At 50.0% G+C, this 18,125-nt stretch overlaps 1 protein-coding gene across 2 annotated transcripts in view; it reads left to right on the plus strand.

The window, feature by feature from the left end:
* The window catches only part of MAP1A (microtubule associated protein 1A), a 66,782-nt gene extending 50,964 nt beyond the window's left edge, over nt 1-15,818 (plus strand). For both annotated transcript variants that reach the window (XM_055716761.1, XM_055716762.1), the window contains 4 exons: nt 201-341; nt 1,420-10,276; nt 11,103-11,335; nt 12,276-15,818. In XM_055716761.1, the coding sequence (XP_055572736.1) occupies nt 201-341; nt 1,420-10,276; nt 11,103-11,335; nt 12,276-12,431 (9,387 nt within the window). In that variant the 3' untranslated portion in view covers nt 12,432-15,818. The remainder of the gene's footprint in view (nt 1-200; nt 342-1,419; nt 10,277-11,102; nt 11,336-12,275) is intronic.
* Nucleotides 15,819-18,125: the final 2,307 nt, after the last annotated feature.

An 18,125-nucleotide genomic window follows, 5' to 3' on the forward strand; every position in this document is an offset into this window, starting at 1 on the left:
GACATGGAGCTGTGTCAGGCAGGCAGCAGCAGTGTCTTCCCTCTTCAGTAACCTACTCTCTTGTATGTAGAAAACTTAACGTTTTGGCTGTTTGTGAATAATGTGTTAAGTACTGCCTGCCTGGCTGATTGGGTGTCTGCGTGCTCGTGAGGAATCCAGATAACTTGCTTTTTGACTGCAGATCTGTCTCATGGTAACAGGTCCGCTCACTGGTGTGTGATTCATCAGCCCACAAACTACTGATCTTCTGTGGTCAGAGCTCAGACCAAGAAGGAGACTTGATCCTGCAGACGGGGACCTTCACATACCAGAAGTTTGCTGAGATACTTTCAGACCCAGAGGTGGGTGTGAGCAGTAAGCCAGCATGTTCACAGAGCGCGTGACCAGAGCAATGCAGCCTGCACCACTGCTTCAGGTGGCAGATCCACAGAGGGATGGGCTTGAAATCCAGCCAGAAAATTGCACAGCGTAAATAATTAATGCTATAGTCTTGGGCATCGTGCTTTAACTCCCTGGCTTAAGTTTTCCAAGGTGGCAGGCACTGAATTTAGACAATTGATAGCAGGGTTGCTGTAATTACATCAGCAAATCTGCCCACCTTCATTTATTTTAGGCTGATTGTTCTCACTTATTTCTGGTACCCATTTATTTGGACATGAACTATTCAAAACGAATGGCTGTCTAAGCAAGAGAATTAGTGCAAAGAAGTGCACTAACCTCATTCCACAGACTTAGGAAGTTTAATGCTTCTTTGCTTGGGATATGTTCAGCACAGCTCTAAGGAGCATGGGAAATTATACTGACCTTAGTTCTACCTATAAATCATGTAGTATGTCCCCCAGACCTGTATGTATATCGGAGATGGAGTCACAACTTTCAAGATAGGTCCCAGGAAAGAAAGTAAATCTGAAAAAAATAAAGTCCTGTGGCACTAAAACTGCACAAAAGTGCTATGTGATCTTTTGGTAGCTGATGAGTGAGGATAAGGTCAGATGATGATGCTTAGCACTGGAGAGGGTACCTGAGGGTTAGAATTCACAAATCAAAAAGAAACTGCTACTTTTGAGCCCGAGCCAGGGACTGATATCCCAGGTGAAACAGGGAGAAGTAAGGAAAGAGGACAAGGCGGTTCCTGCTTTCGTTTTCTTTCCTGAGGTCTTGTCACTGTGCACTCCCAACAGTCAGGAAGCATAACAGCCCATCAACATTAAGAGTCTCAAAATAGAGCAGAATGTGGCCCCGTGCATCTATTTGCAGTGGGCTTTTGGACTGTTTAATCTACCCACAGTGTTCCCTGTCAGTAAAGTGCTCCCTGTGATTTCAGTATTTCTGCATTAACTGGCTTTTTTTTTTTTTTTAAGTGCTGAATTGGTCTCAGAGCTCTGTTTGACCTTTATTTGTCTGTGCTTGTCTCATTAGGTCACCCAGATTCTTAGCAACATTGATTCAGATATCAAGGCCTCCCTTACTGTGTCGTGCTTGGGAGAAGGAGACTGGAGCAACCTTGGGCATCCTCGATTTCAAGAAATTATTAATCTGAAACTGAATCCCGATCCAGTTCTGCCAGAAATGGATGGGGTGTCTGAGTTTGCAGAATATGTCTCCGAGACAGTTGACGTGCCGTCTCCGTTTGATCTCCTGGAGCCACCCACGTCAGGGGGCTTTCTGAAGCTTTCTAAACCCTGCTGCTACATATTCCCTGGGGGAAGAGGCGATTCTGCTCTCTTTGCTGTCAATGGGTTTAACATCCTTGTGGATGGTGGCTCTGACAGGAAATCCTGCTTCTGGAAGCTGGTAAGGCACCTGGATAGAATTGACTCAATCCTGCTCACCCACATTGGTGCGGACAACCTACCTGGCATCAATGGGCTGCTGCAGAGGAAAGTCGCTGAGCAAGAGGAGGAACAATCCCAGGGCTCTACCAACTACAGTGACTGGATGAAGAACCTAATTTCCCCTGAGCTAGGGGTGGTTTTTTTTAATGTTCCTGATAAACTGAAGATGCCTGAATCATCCATGAAAGTAAAGAGGAGCATCGAAGAAGCTTGTCTGACACTGCAGTATCTCAACAGACTAGGCATTAAATCAGAGCCTCTCTACAGGGTGGTGAGCAGTACCATTGAACCTATCACCCTTTTCCACAAAATGGGAGTGGGTAAGCTGGACATGTATATACTGAATCCCGTCAAGGACAGTAAAGAAATGCAGTTTCTAATGCAGAAATGGGCTGGTAATAGTAAAGCAAAGACTGGCATAATTCTCGCGAGTGGGAAAGAAGGTGAAATTTCTGTTCCCTATCTCACATCCATCACAGCCCTAGTGGTGTGGCTTCCAGCTAGCCCAACAGAGAAAATTGTCAGGGTTTTGTTTCCTGGAAATGCTCCTCAAAATAAGATACTGGAAGGTCTTGAGAAACTCAAGCACTTGGATTTTCTGAGGTACCCAGTGGCTACTCAGAAAGATATCACATCTGGAATACCTCCACCTGTGCTGAAGCAGACCAAAATTAAACAAAGAACTGACAGTAAAGAGAGTCTTAAATCTTCCCCCAAGCCATCTGTGGCAAAGCAAGCTAAGAAAGAAGAGGCAGTTGAGGAGGGGATTAAGGAGGTAAAACCAGAAGTCGTAAAGGATGCTAAAATTGAGAAAAAGGTTAAAGAACACTCGGAGAAAATCCCTGAGAAACCTGTTAAACATGAAAAGATAAAGACAGAAACAAGTGATGCTCTCAAAGCTGAGAAAAGAAAATTGGCAAAAGACAAGGTTGGAAAAAAACACCTCAAAGAGAAAGTATCCAAACTAGAGGAGAAGAAAGACAAAGAAAAGAAAGAGATTAAGAAAGAGAAAAAGGACTTAAAAAAAGATGATGGAAAGAAAGAGGAAAAAAAAGATTCAAAGAAAGAGGATAAAAAGAAAGAAACCAAACCAGAGCCCAAAAAAATTTCTAAACCAGACTTAAAACCATTTACCCCAGAAGTAAGAAAAACATTATACAAGGCAAAAGTTCCAGGCAGACTCAAAACTGAGAAGATCAAAGTCAAACCTGAAAAGGAGGTACCTGCTGACCTGAAGACTTCACCAATGGAGAAGGCACCTGTACAGGTGGAGCCAGGAGAGACTTCCATAGCTGAACAGAGGTTAGTCCTGTCTTCGCCAGAAGATCTTACAAAGGACTTTGAGGAACTGAAGCATGAGGAGAAAGGGGCCTTGCAGGTGACTCAAGAAATGTCTGATATTGAGGTTAGTGATAAGGTTGTGAGAGTACCTGAAACAGAGATAAAAGACTCTGCTGACATGATTGTTCAGAGTTGCCTTGAAGCAGATCAGATTTTGAAAACAAATATTCCTGAACAGGGGATAACTACTACTGATACAGAAAAAGAATCACCAGCAGAGGAAAAGGCAGTCCATCAGCTAGAACTGAGAGCAGGTCATGCTGAAAAAACAGAGGAGGAAAGAAGAGCCGTAGATGAAAATTATGACATGAGATACGGCGAGGGAAAAGCTGAGCAAGACAACGAAGTTCAGCTCCTTCCAGACAAAGTACAGGTACCATCACAGATAGACCTCTTAGAAAAGGGTGCTCGGTCACCAGTGTTCAAAGAGGAAGAAAAGGAGGAAGAGGAGAAAATCTCTTTGGACAGAAAACAGTGGGAAGCAGAAACAAAGACTGGTGAAAAGTATATTGCAGGGACAGAGGCACAGGAAGAGGGTGAGAAGGAAAAGAGAGAAGATGTGATAGAAAAGGCAGAACTGGAAGAAAAGGAAGAACAGCATATGAAGGCAGAGGAGAAGGTGGAAAAGAATAGAGACTTATATGATCAGGATGAGAGGAGGGACAAAATATTTACCAGTACAGAAAAGGAAAAAGAATTTAGTGACATGGGTGAGAAAAACAAGTTAATTGGAAAGGACGTAACAAAGGAAGAATCATATCTGAGCAGTCTGCCAGTCCCACCAGGAGCAACAGCAGAACATGTTTCATATATCCAAGATGAAACTATCCCAGGCTACTCAGAAACAGAGCAGACTATTTCTGATGAAGAAATACATGATGAACAGGAAGAGAGGATCCCACACTTGAAGTATGATGTCAGTGCCTATGACATTTCTGTTCCTGATCACCCAGGCTCTTTTGAAGCAATACATGGAATACAGGCCATGCCTGCTGCCGACCTTTCAGCCAAGGGCTATGCTGGCCAGGAGTCTGAAATCCTGGCTTATCCTACAAACATTGTGGCAGCACCTCTAGCCGAGGAGGAGCATATATCCTCTGCTACCTCCATTACAGAATGTGATAAGCTTTCGTCTTTTGCAACTTCAGTAGCAGAAGATCAGTCCGTTGCATCTATAACAGCACCCCAAACAGAAGAGACTGGGAAAAGCTCTCTACTTCTAGACACAGTAAACAGCATGCCCTCTTCTCGGACTGAAGCAACCCAAGGTCTCGACTACGTTCCCTCCGCTGGCACAATCTCTCCCACATCATCCTTGGAGGAAGACAAATATTTTAAATCTCCACCCCCTGAAGATTTCCATGCATTAGCAGAAGGAGAGAGAAAACTGGAAGCTCAAAAAAAGGATCTTCATGAAGAGGCAGAAGAGGAAGAGGAAGAAGAAGACGAGACTCCAAATATTGAAATGCCTGGGAAACTCAGAGGGCATTACAGTGCCCCCATGTTTGCTCATCAAGAATGTCCCGATAACGTGTTAATCGGCGTTCCCACGGAAGGGATGCAAACTTCTGGTCTGCCATTATCCACTGAAGAAACACCATTTTCCCAGGTTGACTCTGGAGAGGCTGAAGAACGATGCATGAGTCCTGATGACAGTACAGTCAAAATGGCCTCTCCTACCCCATCTGGCCCCACCAGTGCAGGACACACACCCTTCCACCAGTCTCCAGTGGAGGAAAAACTAGAAACGGTAGATTCAGATCTGTTTGAAAAACAAACAGATGCTGCTGCCAAGAAATTGGAAGGCCAAGCTTCTCTTGCGGTGAAGGGAGCCAAGGGTGAACCTCTCAGAGAAGACGAGGTATCTGCAGCTAAATACAGACATGAAAAAGAAGTGCCTGGATCTGTACAGCACCAGCTGGACTTGACCAGTGACGTTCCAGTGTGTCCCAGGGAGGAGGTGCAGGAAGAACCAGTGGGGAAGGAGGAGCTGCCCTGGCTCTCCTACCACAAGCAGGACACAGTGGTGATAGGGGAGGAGGAGGAGCGTCCCGAGCTGCCCCATCCCAGCACAGATAAGTTTCTGGAGCCAGAAAAAGAGCAAGGAACTAAAACCATGACAGAAAGTTTAATGGGATTTTCAAAGCACTTGTCCTTTGAGCCATTCTCTACCACAGAAACGTCGCCAGGAAAAGTGAGTCCTCCACAGTTCACAAGCCAAAGCAGATCTGAAAGTGACAAATCCTCACAACCTTCACCAGATGATGCCAAATCACTGTCTTTTACAGAAGAAAGTAAAGAAAAATCCTCGGATATTTCCATTAAGGGAGTGGCTACTGAAGAAGGAAAACTGCTGTATTTCACAGGAGACACCCCAGAAGAAGAAAAATCATCTCATGTTTCCCTTAAAGACATTTCTCCAGAAGAGACCAAATCCATTTCTCTCACTGAGAGTCCCAGCAAGGAAATCTCTTCAGACCTTTTTGTTAAAGGGACTTCTCCAGAAGACATCAAGTCTCTTAGTTTCACAGAAGAGATACCTGTAAAAGAAAAAGCTATGCCTGACTTTACTGACAAGTTCCCTTCAGAAGCTGTGAAATCCATGGATTTCACAGAGCAGAGCCCAGCTATGTATGAAAAATCACTGAAAATTTCTGCCAAAGAACTCGCAACAGAAGTGTCAAAATCTTTTCCTTGCCCAGAAAGTAGCTCAGTTAAAGACACATCACCCAGAGATACTTCAATTGAAGAAATGTCTCCCGATGACAGCAGTCTATTTTCTGCATCAGAAAAGGGCCCTTTTACGGGAAGGACTGCAGGCTTGGACGCCCAGCAAGTATCTCCAGATGCGAAGGGCTTACACTTCACAGGATCTAGCCCAACTGAGGGTAAAACACCTTCACCCATTTCTGCTGAAGGTATAAAATCTTGCAGGTACAAGGAAGCCCAGGAAGAAAAATCTCCGGAAATGGAAGACTTTTACATGAAGGATTTAAGTTACGAGAAGAAAGTATGGTTTCCAGAAGAGGTGGAGGAGATCCCTGTTCAGGGAAGGCGGCAGAGGTATGATAAAGAGAGAGAGAGCACGTTCTTGGATGAGGTGCCAGAATATGAAACAAAATCCCTTCCCAGGATGGGAGAGGAGGAGATCCTGTCTCCTGCAGTGCCTGGCAGCCTCACCTGGAGAAGAGCAGAAGATGAAGCGTGGGGCTCTGCGTACGGGTATCTTCAGGAAGGAAGAGAGACTGGAAGAGAAGGGCAGTCACCTGGTGAGAAGGGTGAGGGTCTCCATCAGGCTGAAGACAAACCTGTGCTACTGCAAGCGGACGCAGAATGTTTAAAGATGGAATCATGTGGTTACAAAGACGATACACAGAAGAGTGCCAAACCTATATCAGAAACAAAGAAAGTGGAAGTAATTCCTGCTGGCATCACTCTCCCAGAAAGAACCGAAATGGAAAGTTCCTCTCTGTCTTCTCAATGTGTCTCTGGTGAGGAAAATCAGGCCAAAGCATTAACTGGAAACAAAGAAAGGCAAGAATTGTTGTTGACATCTAAAGATTACTCCTTCTTAGGTGATGAGGAGAAAGCTGTCCTAGATATCTACGCAAAGTCACTAGACCAAGCACTGATGTCATCTCCCCTGTCTGTAACGGCCACTACTCTGGAAAAGGAGATTGACACCTCACCAGAAACAGAAAGGCCTTACAAATTAGATCAGCACAAGCCACTTTTACAGGAGGAAGTCCCATCAAAGACCACAGAGAAGAAATCAGACATCAATGGTCTGTATCAGGAAATAGACAGTAAATACAAGTCAGATAGAAAGCAAGAGGATGACTACAAATCCACTGAGGGTCTTTATGACTCTGCAGGAAGAAAAGAGCAGACGGCAGCAGCATCTGCTCTGTTGCAATCTACAAGACCAGCAGAATATGAATATATAGCAGCGTCCCCAGAAGAAAGTGCTGCCGTGTCAGGGCAGCGTGCACACTCCCCTCTGGGCCCGGGCCCTTGTCAAAAAAGCAGCGCTGCCATGGGCCATGCCGAGGCTGTGGATTCTGCCGGCCAAGTGGCATATCCTCCGGAGACCTATTCCAGCAGCTCCCCGGAGCCTTATTCCTATGAGGAGGGGTTCTGCAGAGCCAGAGGTGATGACAGTGCTACAAGACAGGAGCAAGAAGAAAGAGAACCAACTCCCTACCCCGATGAAAGAAGCTTCAAGTACGCTGACATCTATGAGAAGATAATTGTGTCTGGAGTTGGACCCTCCTCCTTCACACCCAAGGGTGCAGACAGCCCAGGTCACACTGACAAGGTATCACCAACAGCGCTGATGTCTCAAAAAGGTCAAAGTTTTCACGTCTCCGCAAAGGAAGAAGAGTCCTGCCTTTATACCTCTGCTGAGAAGGAGTTGTCATCTCCAGCATCCCCTAAAGATAAAGCAGATTCGACCTTTGACTATACAGACATCCATGAGAGATACTTGCCCTTGTCTGAAACAGATAAGGCTCAGATGTCTGAAGGACAGGAAAAACTGAAGGTGTCTTCTGCCTTGCCAGAAGAGCTGGACTCTGAACTGCACCCATCGTCAGCAAGCACAGCGTTCGCCTCTCCCACAGACGTGACTGACACGTTTTATCAAGAAAAATCAGCTGCCTATATTGACGCTGCGTGTCCAGATAAGAACATTATTTTGTCTAGCCAGGAGCAGAGCTCCCCATCCCTGAAATCTGAAAGCCCAAGTCCCAAAGATTCCTACTATGAGAAAGCAGGTCAGGGGGAAGAAAGCATGAGTGACTCAGAGTTAGAAAAAGGCGCTAAGGAGAAATCTGAAAAAGAGTCTAAACTGCACAGCCCCGTTGAAGCTGCAGGTACTGTCTACGCACACATCTCAGCGATGGACAAGTTTCACGTATTGGAAGCCCCTCTGCACAGCAAGCATCAGGACTCCATTTCACCCACTTCTACTGCCTCTTCACCCTCCGACCTGGGCTGGAAAGAGGAGTACGCAAGGGAGACTGCGTCAGCCGCTCTTGTGGGGACATACAGTGCTGGTTACAGTGACCTGCCAGACGCAGGCAGAGGTGACCAGGCTTCAGAAACATGCCATTTAAGACACGATTCTTCACAAAAGAGAGAGGCTGCTGAAAAATCCACAAAGGAATCACATTTCTGCGTAACAGATTACCCAAGTGCAGCGGTGGTCTCAGAGCGCCAAGAGCAAGCCATGTGCTTGAAGTCTGCTTCTGAAAAACAGAATGAGGCATACAAAAAGGACCCAACAGTAGAGGGCAGAGGGGTGGATAGCTCTTCTGGGTTTGAATACTCCTTCCTAGAAAAGAGAGAAACACCCAGTGTGTTCAGACACGAGCAAACCTCTGCAAGCCGTTTAGGGGATATCTCTCTTCCTCTAAAGACTCCTTGTGCTTTGCTTTCAGACCAGGGAAAGAAAGATGAGTACTTGGAGGTTTCTGAGAAAATCAGCAGCCTTGACTCATCTTTCACTAAATTCTCACCACTGAGTCCATACGAAGAAGATAAGTTGTTCTCCAAAGCTGTGGAAAGAGAGTCTGTGCCCCAACAGCAGCTGAAAGATGACTCTTCCAGCCTGTCAGAGGAACCTTCGTCTGAAGCAACCACTCCTGTGATACCGACTACAGCAGAAAGTTTCTACTCCCATATGCTTTCCACATACACGGGTGCAGGAGCAGAACCAGGTTCCAGGAGTCTTTGGGACGTGCCTCCACAGGTTGCAGATAATGTTGTGAAAACACATACAGCTGAAACCAAAGACTCTGTGTTTGCTGAAGAGCATGGTTCTCCATTCGCAAGTGGCATGAGGGACAGCATTTCGCCGTGCAGAAAGGAGTGCCAGAGCTCGCAGCCCACACCATTCTCTGCAGAGAAACAACGGCAGCCCTGTGTAAGCAGTCCAGAGCAGAAGGCACCATTTGCAGAACAGCTAATGACACTGACGCCTCTCCCTGATGTGTTGACATCATTTCCTCATCAGCAGCATGAAGATGAGACCACAGCCAATGGTCCAACGGAGGTGAGCACCAGTCTGCAAGCTTTCCAAAGTACATACCGTGCAGCAGAGGCAAAAGATGAAAAACCATGTCCTCGTTCTGACAGCAGTTTTTCTCCATGCACAGGCAAAGAGGACACAGAGAGGCAGAGCCGTCCTTCCTCTCTGGTGTCCCCTGAACACAGTTTCCAGCCCTTTTTCCCAGATGTGCAGAGGGGTGGAAAAACAGAGGACCATGGAGATGCTTCCCATGAGATGGAGCCACATTTAGGAGGCAGTTTTGATTGTGGACATAAATTTTCCTCATGTGAATACAAGCAGAGGAAGGGAGAGCTCTCTCCCTCATTCATCAACCCGAGCCCTCATGAGCTCTCTGAAGATAGTGACCTCTCACAGGAGGACGGGCATCCTTCAGTGCAGGGAAGACCACCCCACACTGGTAGTAGCCCCATGCAAAGTGCCACAGTGGAGGAAACCCCTCCAACATCAGTGAGTGATTCTGGAACCTCCCAGTCAGACTCAGATGTCCCGCCTGAGACAGAAGAATGTCCGTCCATCACAGCAGATGCCAACATGGACTCGGATGAAGATGCCGATTTCCTCCCAGTGGACAAAGCTGTTGGGAATGCCCACCATGCCAGCTCAAGGTCCAGCCATGATCCTCAGCCCGTTCCAATGGTAGATCCCCATCCCCATCCTCCTCACCCTGATGTTTGCATGGTGGACCCTGATATGTTGGTAAATGAGCAAAGCATGAGCAGAACTGATAAAATTTCCAAGAAAGACATAAAAGAAAAGAACAAAGGTGTGAGGAAGCCTTTGAGCAAACCCAAATCTTCCTCACCTGCCCGGAAATTAGATGCAAAAGGGAAACGATCACCCACTCCTGTGAAACAGCCATCGGACAAATCTTCAAAATCTGTCACTGCCAAAAAAGAAAGAGATGGAGGAGAGAAGCCCAAACCACGTAACACACTGGTGCAGCCTCCTCACACAGAGGATGAGTTATCCCGGAGTAGTCACAGCAACCCTGGCAAGAGCCTTGTTAACGGCATCAAAACAAACCCTGGTAAGAAATTCTTCCTTAAGCATGCGTTTTCTCTTTAGGTCCAACACAGCGAAAAAGCACTGAGTTGAATGTAGCAGAACAGAGAACAGGACTTCCCAGTCAGTCATAAAAAGTTATAAGCAGTGATAAGGTAGAGAGATTGTCTCACAAAGCACTTCAAAAGATCAAAGCCAGGAGGAAAACAAAAGATCAAGGCGAGAGGTCTCTGTGATTCCACAGAGAGGAGGAGGTTGTGAAGGGACAGTCCTATGGGCTCTGTGTGTGTATATATATGCATATATACTGTGGAGTACAACAGCTCTTGTTTGACCATCTCTCATCTTGTAAACATAAGCAGCAGCAACTGAAGAAAAGAGGTACAAAAGGTTGATAGGAAAGAGCAAGAGTCCTTGGAAGAGCAGTGATTCGCAGGGATGGCAGAAAGCCAGGGTGGAGCTTCCAGAAGGAATACTGTAGTACCCGAGGATACCATATAAAGGCCATCAGAACGGGTTTCTTCAGTAAATGTAGGTTATTAAACAACAAAAATTAGGACTAAATACTGATTGCAGCGACAGCTCTGGAAAAGCTAATAATGGAGATTTTTGATTCCCTTCCCCAGGAAAAGCTTCCGAGCCTAAGGCCTTCCAGTCCCTCCCCAAAGAAGGGCAGAACTCCCTTTCCCTCCCCAGAGCTGTGACAGCACTGGCCCAGAAATACACCCAGGTCGCTTTGTTGCTGCAGCTGCAGAGAAAAACCTTTCTGGAATTCAAGTCCTTCAGCGTTAATTTGAGTGTTTGTTCTTTCCAAAAGCGTTTTGATAGCCTCTCTTCTCTTTTTTCCAAAGCTTCCAATAGTCCTAAGAGCAGTTTGCCTGTGCCTATGGGTCCACCTGTCTATGTGGACTTGGCTTACATCCCCAACCACTGCAGCGGCAAGAACACAGATCCGGAGTTCTTCAAGCGGGTTCGAGCATCGTATTATGTTGTGAGTGGGAATGATGCAGCCAACGGAGAACCGAGCCGTGCGGTGTTGGATGCGCTCCTGGAGGGGAAGTCTCAGTGGGGGGAGAACCTGCAGGTAGGTCATGGAAATGCCCGGGAGCGTGTGTGATGCTGCTTGTGTCACAGGTGCTGGGGAGAAGGTGTATCACACCATAGCCAGAGGGAGCACACCAAGAGGAGGCAAATGGCACTGGGCATGCCCTGCTCTGCAGTCTTAGAAGAGTTTGTGTCCAGGAGGAGGAGGAGGCCTCCAAAATAGTGCGAGTGGAAGCAGCTCTGTCTTTTCACATCCTTCTGAGGGGAGGAAGCATTCAGAGATCATACAGTCCTACTTATCTGCTACAGGACAAGCCTATCCTCACGTGAAAACAAGCACCATCGCAGACTGAATTTTCATCAGTGTCCCACACCCAGGGGCATGTGTTGCTATGCCTGCTTGCTGATGATCTTTCTGATAGCAACTTTTTATTAGTGCTTTTAAACCAGAGTGTTCTTACACATAGCTCTTCCTTAGTCAGGTTTGCAGGACATCCCAGGTGGGCGCTCTCTCTGCAGACAGGTACAGGACAGTGTGAATGTTCTTTCAGATGAAGCGGCCTCAGATTTCAAGGTCCCCAAGTTGCACGTTGGGTGAAAAGGCACACAAAGTCTAATGTCGGGCCATTGACAGTGACACTCTCAGCATTGTTCACGTTCACACTGAGGGATCTTTCTAAGGCTGTCTCTGGAGCTCCACAGAGCGATGCTGTCCCCTGCACCGCAGCCATTTTCATCACTACGGTGTTGGTACTGCCAGTTTGCAGGCAGCTCAGAGCACCATTGTGCTGGCACTGCATAAAATAAAGCACTAGCTCTGCCTTAGAGGACCTGACATCTGAAAGACATTAAATGGAACAAGCAGTACCAAGGGTACAGTGTTCCAAAATTAATTGGAAATTTTAGCCTCAGCTCCTATGGGCATTGTTTGTCACTGCAGTTGTTCTCAGACAATCATCCCTGCTGCTTTCTTTTCCCAGGTGACATTGATCCCAACACATGATACTGAGGTGACACGAGAATGGTACCAACAGACCCATGAGAAACAGCAGGAGCTAAACATCATGGTACTGGCAAGCAGCAGCACTGTTGTGATGCAGGATGAATCTTTTCCAGCCTGTAAGATCGAATTCTAAATCTCCCACACTTTGCGTTCATCCATTGACTCTCCAATCACCGAAGCAACATCAGAGACACCATCTAATCACAGTCCAGTTCTTCTCTGGTTTAGTCCTCTACATGGTTCCCATTTGTCAGGCAATCGGGTATCCATCTAGCTCAGCACTGGATGCCATGAGAAAGAAGTGCAGGGCTCTGTAATATTCTGGACTGAGCTAAGAGTTTGTGCAAGAGCAGTTGCAGGCCAGGGGCACTTTCACTTTCCCTGCTTTATTCTGCTGCCTGTACAGTTTCTGTAGACTATCTTGGCTGCCTTGCTGCTGTGAGAGCTTGTTCTACTCTCTTCCTGGCTGCCTTGCCATTTAACGTGTAGCACCATGAACCTCATCTTTCTGGTGAGGGCTGCAGTGCTGCTGCTGCATGTAGACAGTGCATGGGGGGCAGGGGGGGCAGACAAGGAAACTAATTTGCAAAGAAAATGCACCTAGAAGATGAGGGAAGGTGAAACCCTCCAACTGCATCATGACAGCGAAGGTCATTCTTCCATCTCCCATCCTGAACACACAGGTGGTGGTCTGAGCAAGGGGACCTTACTCCAGCTAGGCAGGACCACCCTCTGCCAGCTCTGCAGGTTTCTGTCCAAGGCGTTTGGTTGCGGCATCCTGCAACACCTGCTCGCAGTGCTCAAGGAGCTGGGCTGAAGGACACGTTTGTGTGGGGCAGCGATGGGAGGGGAGGGTTCAGCCTGTTCTTCTTTGCTACAAAGAGCACATTCCTAACCTGCTAACTTGAGCTTTGCACACAGAGCGGCCAACCTACTCCTGCGCAAGAGCAGCGTGACCGCAGGAGGCACGGAGGGGCCGCTGCCTGAGCAGGCACACAGGAGTGTCCAAACGCACAATTACAGCCCTCTCTGACGCAGAAGGGCTGCAACGACCCTGGCCACTGTCGGCCTAAGATGTACGAGAAACCTCCCTGTCCTCATAACCAAAGGCTTTCCGGAGGGCTGCGGTGAGGCAGCAGAGGAGCCCGCACGCCGTCCTGGAGTGTGCCCGCTCTGCAGGCAGCAGCAGTTTCCTCGCCGCCTGTGTGCCGGCGGGCCCAGCCTCTTAGCTGTGTTCAAGCTTTTTGTTGTCCCCCTAAGTGTCCAGGACACAGGGAATAGAACCTGTGGTGTGACGGAAGAGAACCCCCTCCCAAGAACACTCGGGGAAAGCAGTTTAGTAAGCGCAGTTGCTCTTAGTTGCCCCACAGCCGTGGCGGGGACAGGCAGACTCTGGTGGCCAGCGCAGACGGGGTGCTGCCCGACCCGCGCTGTGCTCGCTGTGCGGCCCACAGCCCCGCGGTAGTGCCCAGGGTGGGTGACTCTGGCCACCCGGCAGAAGCGTAGCTCTACGCCGTGAGTGCCCCATTGCTGCAGAACTGTCGCGCAGAGCCACCTCGGCACGCAAACACCTTTGCAGGCGTGGGGCTGGCCGTCCTGCCGGCAGAGCAGCTCCAGGGGTGGTAGCACGCGGCTGCACCGAGCCTGCAGCACTCGAGAGCCTAAGCTGCACTGAGTGCTGCAGAGCGTCTCAGCACAAAGCTAGCTCTTCTCCTCCCGTAAGACGGAGTGGCAGCAGGGTGTGCTCTGGGGAAGGCGAGGCGAGATGGAAAGCGATGCTGCAAGGCTTGACATACAGCTCGGGGGTATTTCCACCTGCTGTGTCACCCGCTGCGCCTGGCCCCGTGCCGAGGTCCGACTCCCTAACAAGCACCCTGGGAGCCTGCGTTGTGCTTGCCTGGGACGCTCCAGTCCCAGCGCTAGTTTTCTGGCAGCTGACATAAAGAACGTGCTGCTTAGAAACCTGCTCCTAGGACTAAAATGGAGTTTCTAGGGAAAGGGTTTATTTTGCATTTAATTTATATATTTATTTTTTGATGTTAAGCTGCATTTTGTGTGGACTTAGTAGTTTAATTTATACATGTTAACATGGACACCACGTGCTCTTAGTGTCAGTAGAGAGGTTTCTCGGTACAAATACTTAGATGCTGCAATTTAAATTATGACAACAACCTAAAAAGACGGTAGAGAACATGCTGGCAGTGAAAGGGGTCTCTCCGCTTGCCACCTGCGAGGCTGTGACTAACACCCAGCAGCTGCAGGACAAAGCCCGAGGCTCGCAGCCCCTCCCCTAGGAGCAGCCGGCCCTTTTACACAGCCCTTGTTAGGAGCATGTGAGCTTACGGGGGATTTAGCAAATCCCTGCCCTGTGCTGTATGCATTTTAACCATGGAATCACGGTGCGTCTGCCAGAATAAATGTCATTCTCTGTAACCCGATGGGGTCAGCGTCCATGAATGTTGGTTATGGCAAGCAACTGCAGGTAGTACCATGCTCCTGCTTCCCCTGGACACTGCTGGGGGGGGGGGGGGGGCTGCCTTCGGTGCTTGGGGGAGAGCCTGGCTCGCCTGCCAACGGGGCTGGCTGCCAGCCACGCAGGCGCAGGATGCCAGATGCTACAGAGGAACAAACGTGACCCTCATTGACTGGCTCCCTGGATCCCTAAGCGTGGCTAGGTGTAAAAGCTAATGCACTAACTTTAGATAGACCCACACATGAATGTTTTCTCAATTTTAAACTTGAAGCAATTCCGACTAAACAGCAGTAATAGTGAAGCTTTGCAAGGTGCCTGCGTCCTCCAGGCAGGAGCGCGGCCGTTGGCACGTGTTCCAGGACAAACACCTGCCCTCCACGCGCTGTGCTCCTGCACTCCGCAGCAATGCTGCCTGGACAGCTTTATCCCACACCAGTTCGCTTCCCTGTCCTCAAGGCTCCACAGTTTTACTTATTTATTATTTTTTTTAAAGCCTTTTGTGGCAGTCTGTTCTGCCTTCAGCTTCTCTCCCTCCTGGTCTTCCTCCCCTCGTCCTCGCCCCCTCCCTCCCCTCCACCACCCCCGTCTTAAAAACTATGGGCAAAAAAGACTTGTAAAAATGCCAATTTGTAAAGATTCTGACCCTGCTTAGCCTGCAGGAGCCAGCCGAACCCAGCCGGAGCCAGAGGTAACACAACACTATAGAGAGAAACAGTTAAACTCTGCTTTTGCTTGTTTCTGCATGTGGGCAACAACGCGTAATCTTCCTGTATGTAATAGGTACAAAATACTATTTTAAACCTATAATTAAAAAAGTGAACGTCTTAACTGTATTGAAATGGCAACTTGTGCTCCTAGCTTCTTCTATGCTAAATGTTTTAAGACCAGAGCCCTGATTCTTTTCTTCAGCATCATGTTTCTATTCAAATTTAGTTCCTTGAATTCTGTCCTTTTGCCCATTTCCATGTGAAACACTCTGTAACTAACTGCTGTCAAGAGAGGAGCCCAACACATTAATAATAAAGCCACATTAATTGCGAACAAGAACACTTCCAACGGTTTCAAACTGTTCTTTGAGTGAGTCCACACAGGCAGGGGGCCCAGGCGCGGCTGCCATCCCGTCCCTCCGGCACCGGCCAGCTGCCTCCCAGCCATGGCTTCAGGTGAGCCCCGGCTTCCCCACCACCAATTCCCCCCCTTCCTGCGGCCCCAGGGAAGGGACAGGCACTGCAGGGGCCGTGAGCCCACCCGGGACACCCACCCCTCCCCCCGGCCCCAGCAGGGCGATGCACCGTGCCAGCTGCCTCTGCTCCAGATGACATTTCGAGCCCTGGTGGGGACGCAGCCCTGGATGCCCCGGGATGGAGCCCAGCACGGCCTGTCCTGCTGACGCTGCAGCTCTTCGTGGCTCCTGAACCGCTCTCCGGGGCGGCCCTCTGCCCGTCCCCGCGCTTCTTGGGAACGGCGGCTCCGACCAGCTCTGCTGGCGCTCCCGGGGCTGGAAGCATCTCCGGTGCTCGGCCGGGCGCCCGCTGCCCCCAGCCAGGCGGTGGCACTTCCAGCAGGGCCCTGGCGCGCGGCTTGGCCAGCACGTGGTGCCCGCTCCCAGCGCGGCGGTGGGCCCCGCCGCGCCTCTGCCGAGCTGCGAAGGAGAGTCCCGTTATTTCGGCTCTCGTAGCTACTTGGCAGAGGGGCGGCAGAGCGGCCCTCTGCCCTGCCCCTGCGGGAGAGCTGCCAGGCGAGGCTGCTGCCCGCTCGGCTCCGCTCCTGCCCGGCCGCCCTCGGGAGGCAACACCGTGGCGCAGCGGAACGCAAGGGAAAAGGCAAGCAGGTACAGGGCTACGCCTCTCCCCACCGCGGCCACGGAGCGTCCCACAGCCTGAGCAGCACGGGACGAGAGCTCGGGGCAGCTCCCGGCGCTGCTGCTGGCGGGGGGGCAACCGCAAACCACCACCATAAACCAGGAGCTATTTCCACAGCTGCTTCGCAGCTAAGCAAGCACAGAGACACGGCCGTGCTCCTGCCGACTGAGAGGCTGGGACCACGCGTGCATTTCCCATAGGGGTACAGTGCTGGGGGTCTGAGGACCTACTCAGCACCATCCTGCAGAGCAGAGCTCCCTGGCCAGCTGTTGAGATACACCACACAGGCTGTGGTGAACACACCTACTACAGGCTGTTCTGCAGGAGAAGGGAGGCAAAATCAGGTTACCACAGCAGAGCACACACGTGGCGGCGTGCAGGGAAGTGGTGTAAGCCAGGTAGCTGTGTCCCGAGGCAGCAATGCTCCTCCAGCAAAGCGCAGGAGTACACTGAGTCTGGGAAGCTTTCAAGTGCCCATGAGACCTGGATAGAAGCATCACGGCTGATCCACGGGCAGGTATCTGCAAGGAGGAACTGGATCAGCCCAGACCTCCAAGGCAAGCCTTGGCTTTGGCAGCACTACAGGTCAGCGACAAATCGGACTTCTCTCAACAAAAACAAGGCAAGCGGCAATCCCTCAGGCTCCCGGGCCTGCTGCTCCCCTGTGGCCAGCAAACAGAGCAGGCATCAGCTGGGCGGCACAGGAGCCAACAGACCTGGAGCACAGGGGCGGGGGGAACGGGCCTTTCACACAGAAACCCCCCGGGTCCATCACTTCTGCAGAGGACTCGGGGAGATAAGGGTTAGTAATCTGTGGGGAAGTGGCATGGCTCTGAGAAACCAGAGCAGATCAGCAAAACCAGGTCCCAGCACGGCGCTGCCACCGCCCTCCCTTAACCCGCTCTTTCAGTGTCTGCAAACGGCTGCGCCAGAGATGCCTCCGAGGCAGCAGCAGCAACGCCGAGGTCGGTCTCCTTTCAGCAGCTGGGGCTGCCCGGACCTGCCACGCCGATGCCCAGCGCCTGCATACGCCGTACAGCCCGACAGGTTCTCCAAGGACTTTGCTCGCACGTGCCGTGACGGGGACCTGTCACACTGCAGTCTACACGAGGCATCGCTGTACACCGGCTCCTCGGTGCGGACAGCTGGCGTTCCCTCCTCTTCTGCCACACGACCCCGACCCGTTTCTCTGTACGGCTTTCCCATTGCACACGGTCACAACAATTCGGGGAAAAAAGTTTTGCTTAGCTGCGTCTGCCAGGGATCTGACAAGTCCATCCCAGCGACTGCAGGCAAAGCTTGTGGCTACACCCAGCCCGCCACAGGGCCACGCAGCAGCCGCTTGTGCCTGTTGCTGCTTATGCAGCCCAAAGGCATTTGCAAGCGGCTTCCACACCAGCACAGATCTGAGGAGCCAGAACAGGCTTGGGCAGGATTAAGGCAAAAACATCGGCTCCTGCCATTGTATCCAGAAATTGTGCAACTGTCCTTT

Source organism: Falco cherrug, chromosome 7 (genome assembly GCF_023634085.1).
Source record: "Falco cherrug isolate bFalChe1 chromosome 7, bFalChe1.pri, whole genome shotgun sequence".
In the NCBI taxonomy this organism is placed as follows: domain Eukaryota; kingdom Metazoa; phylum Chordata; class Aves; order Falconiformes; family Falconidae; genus Falco; species Falco cherrug.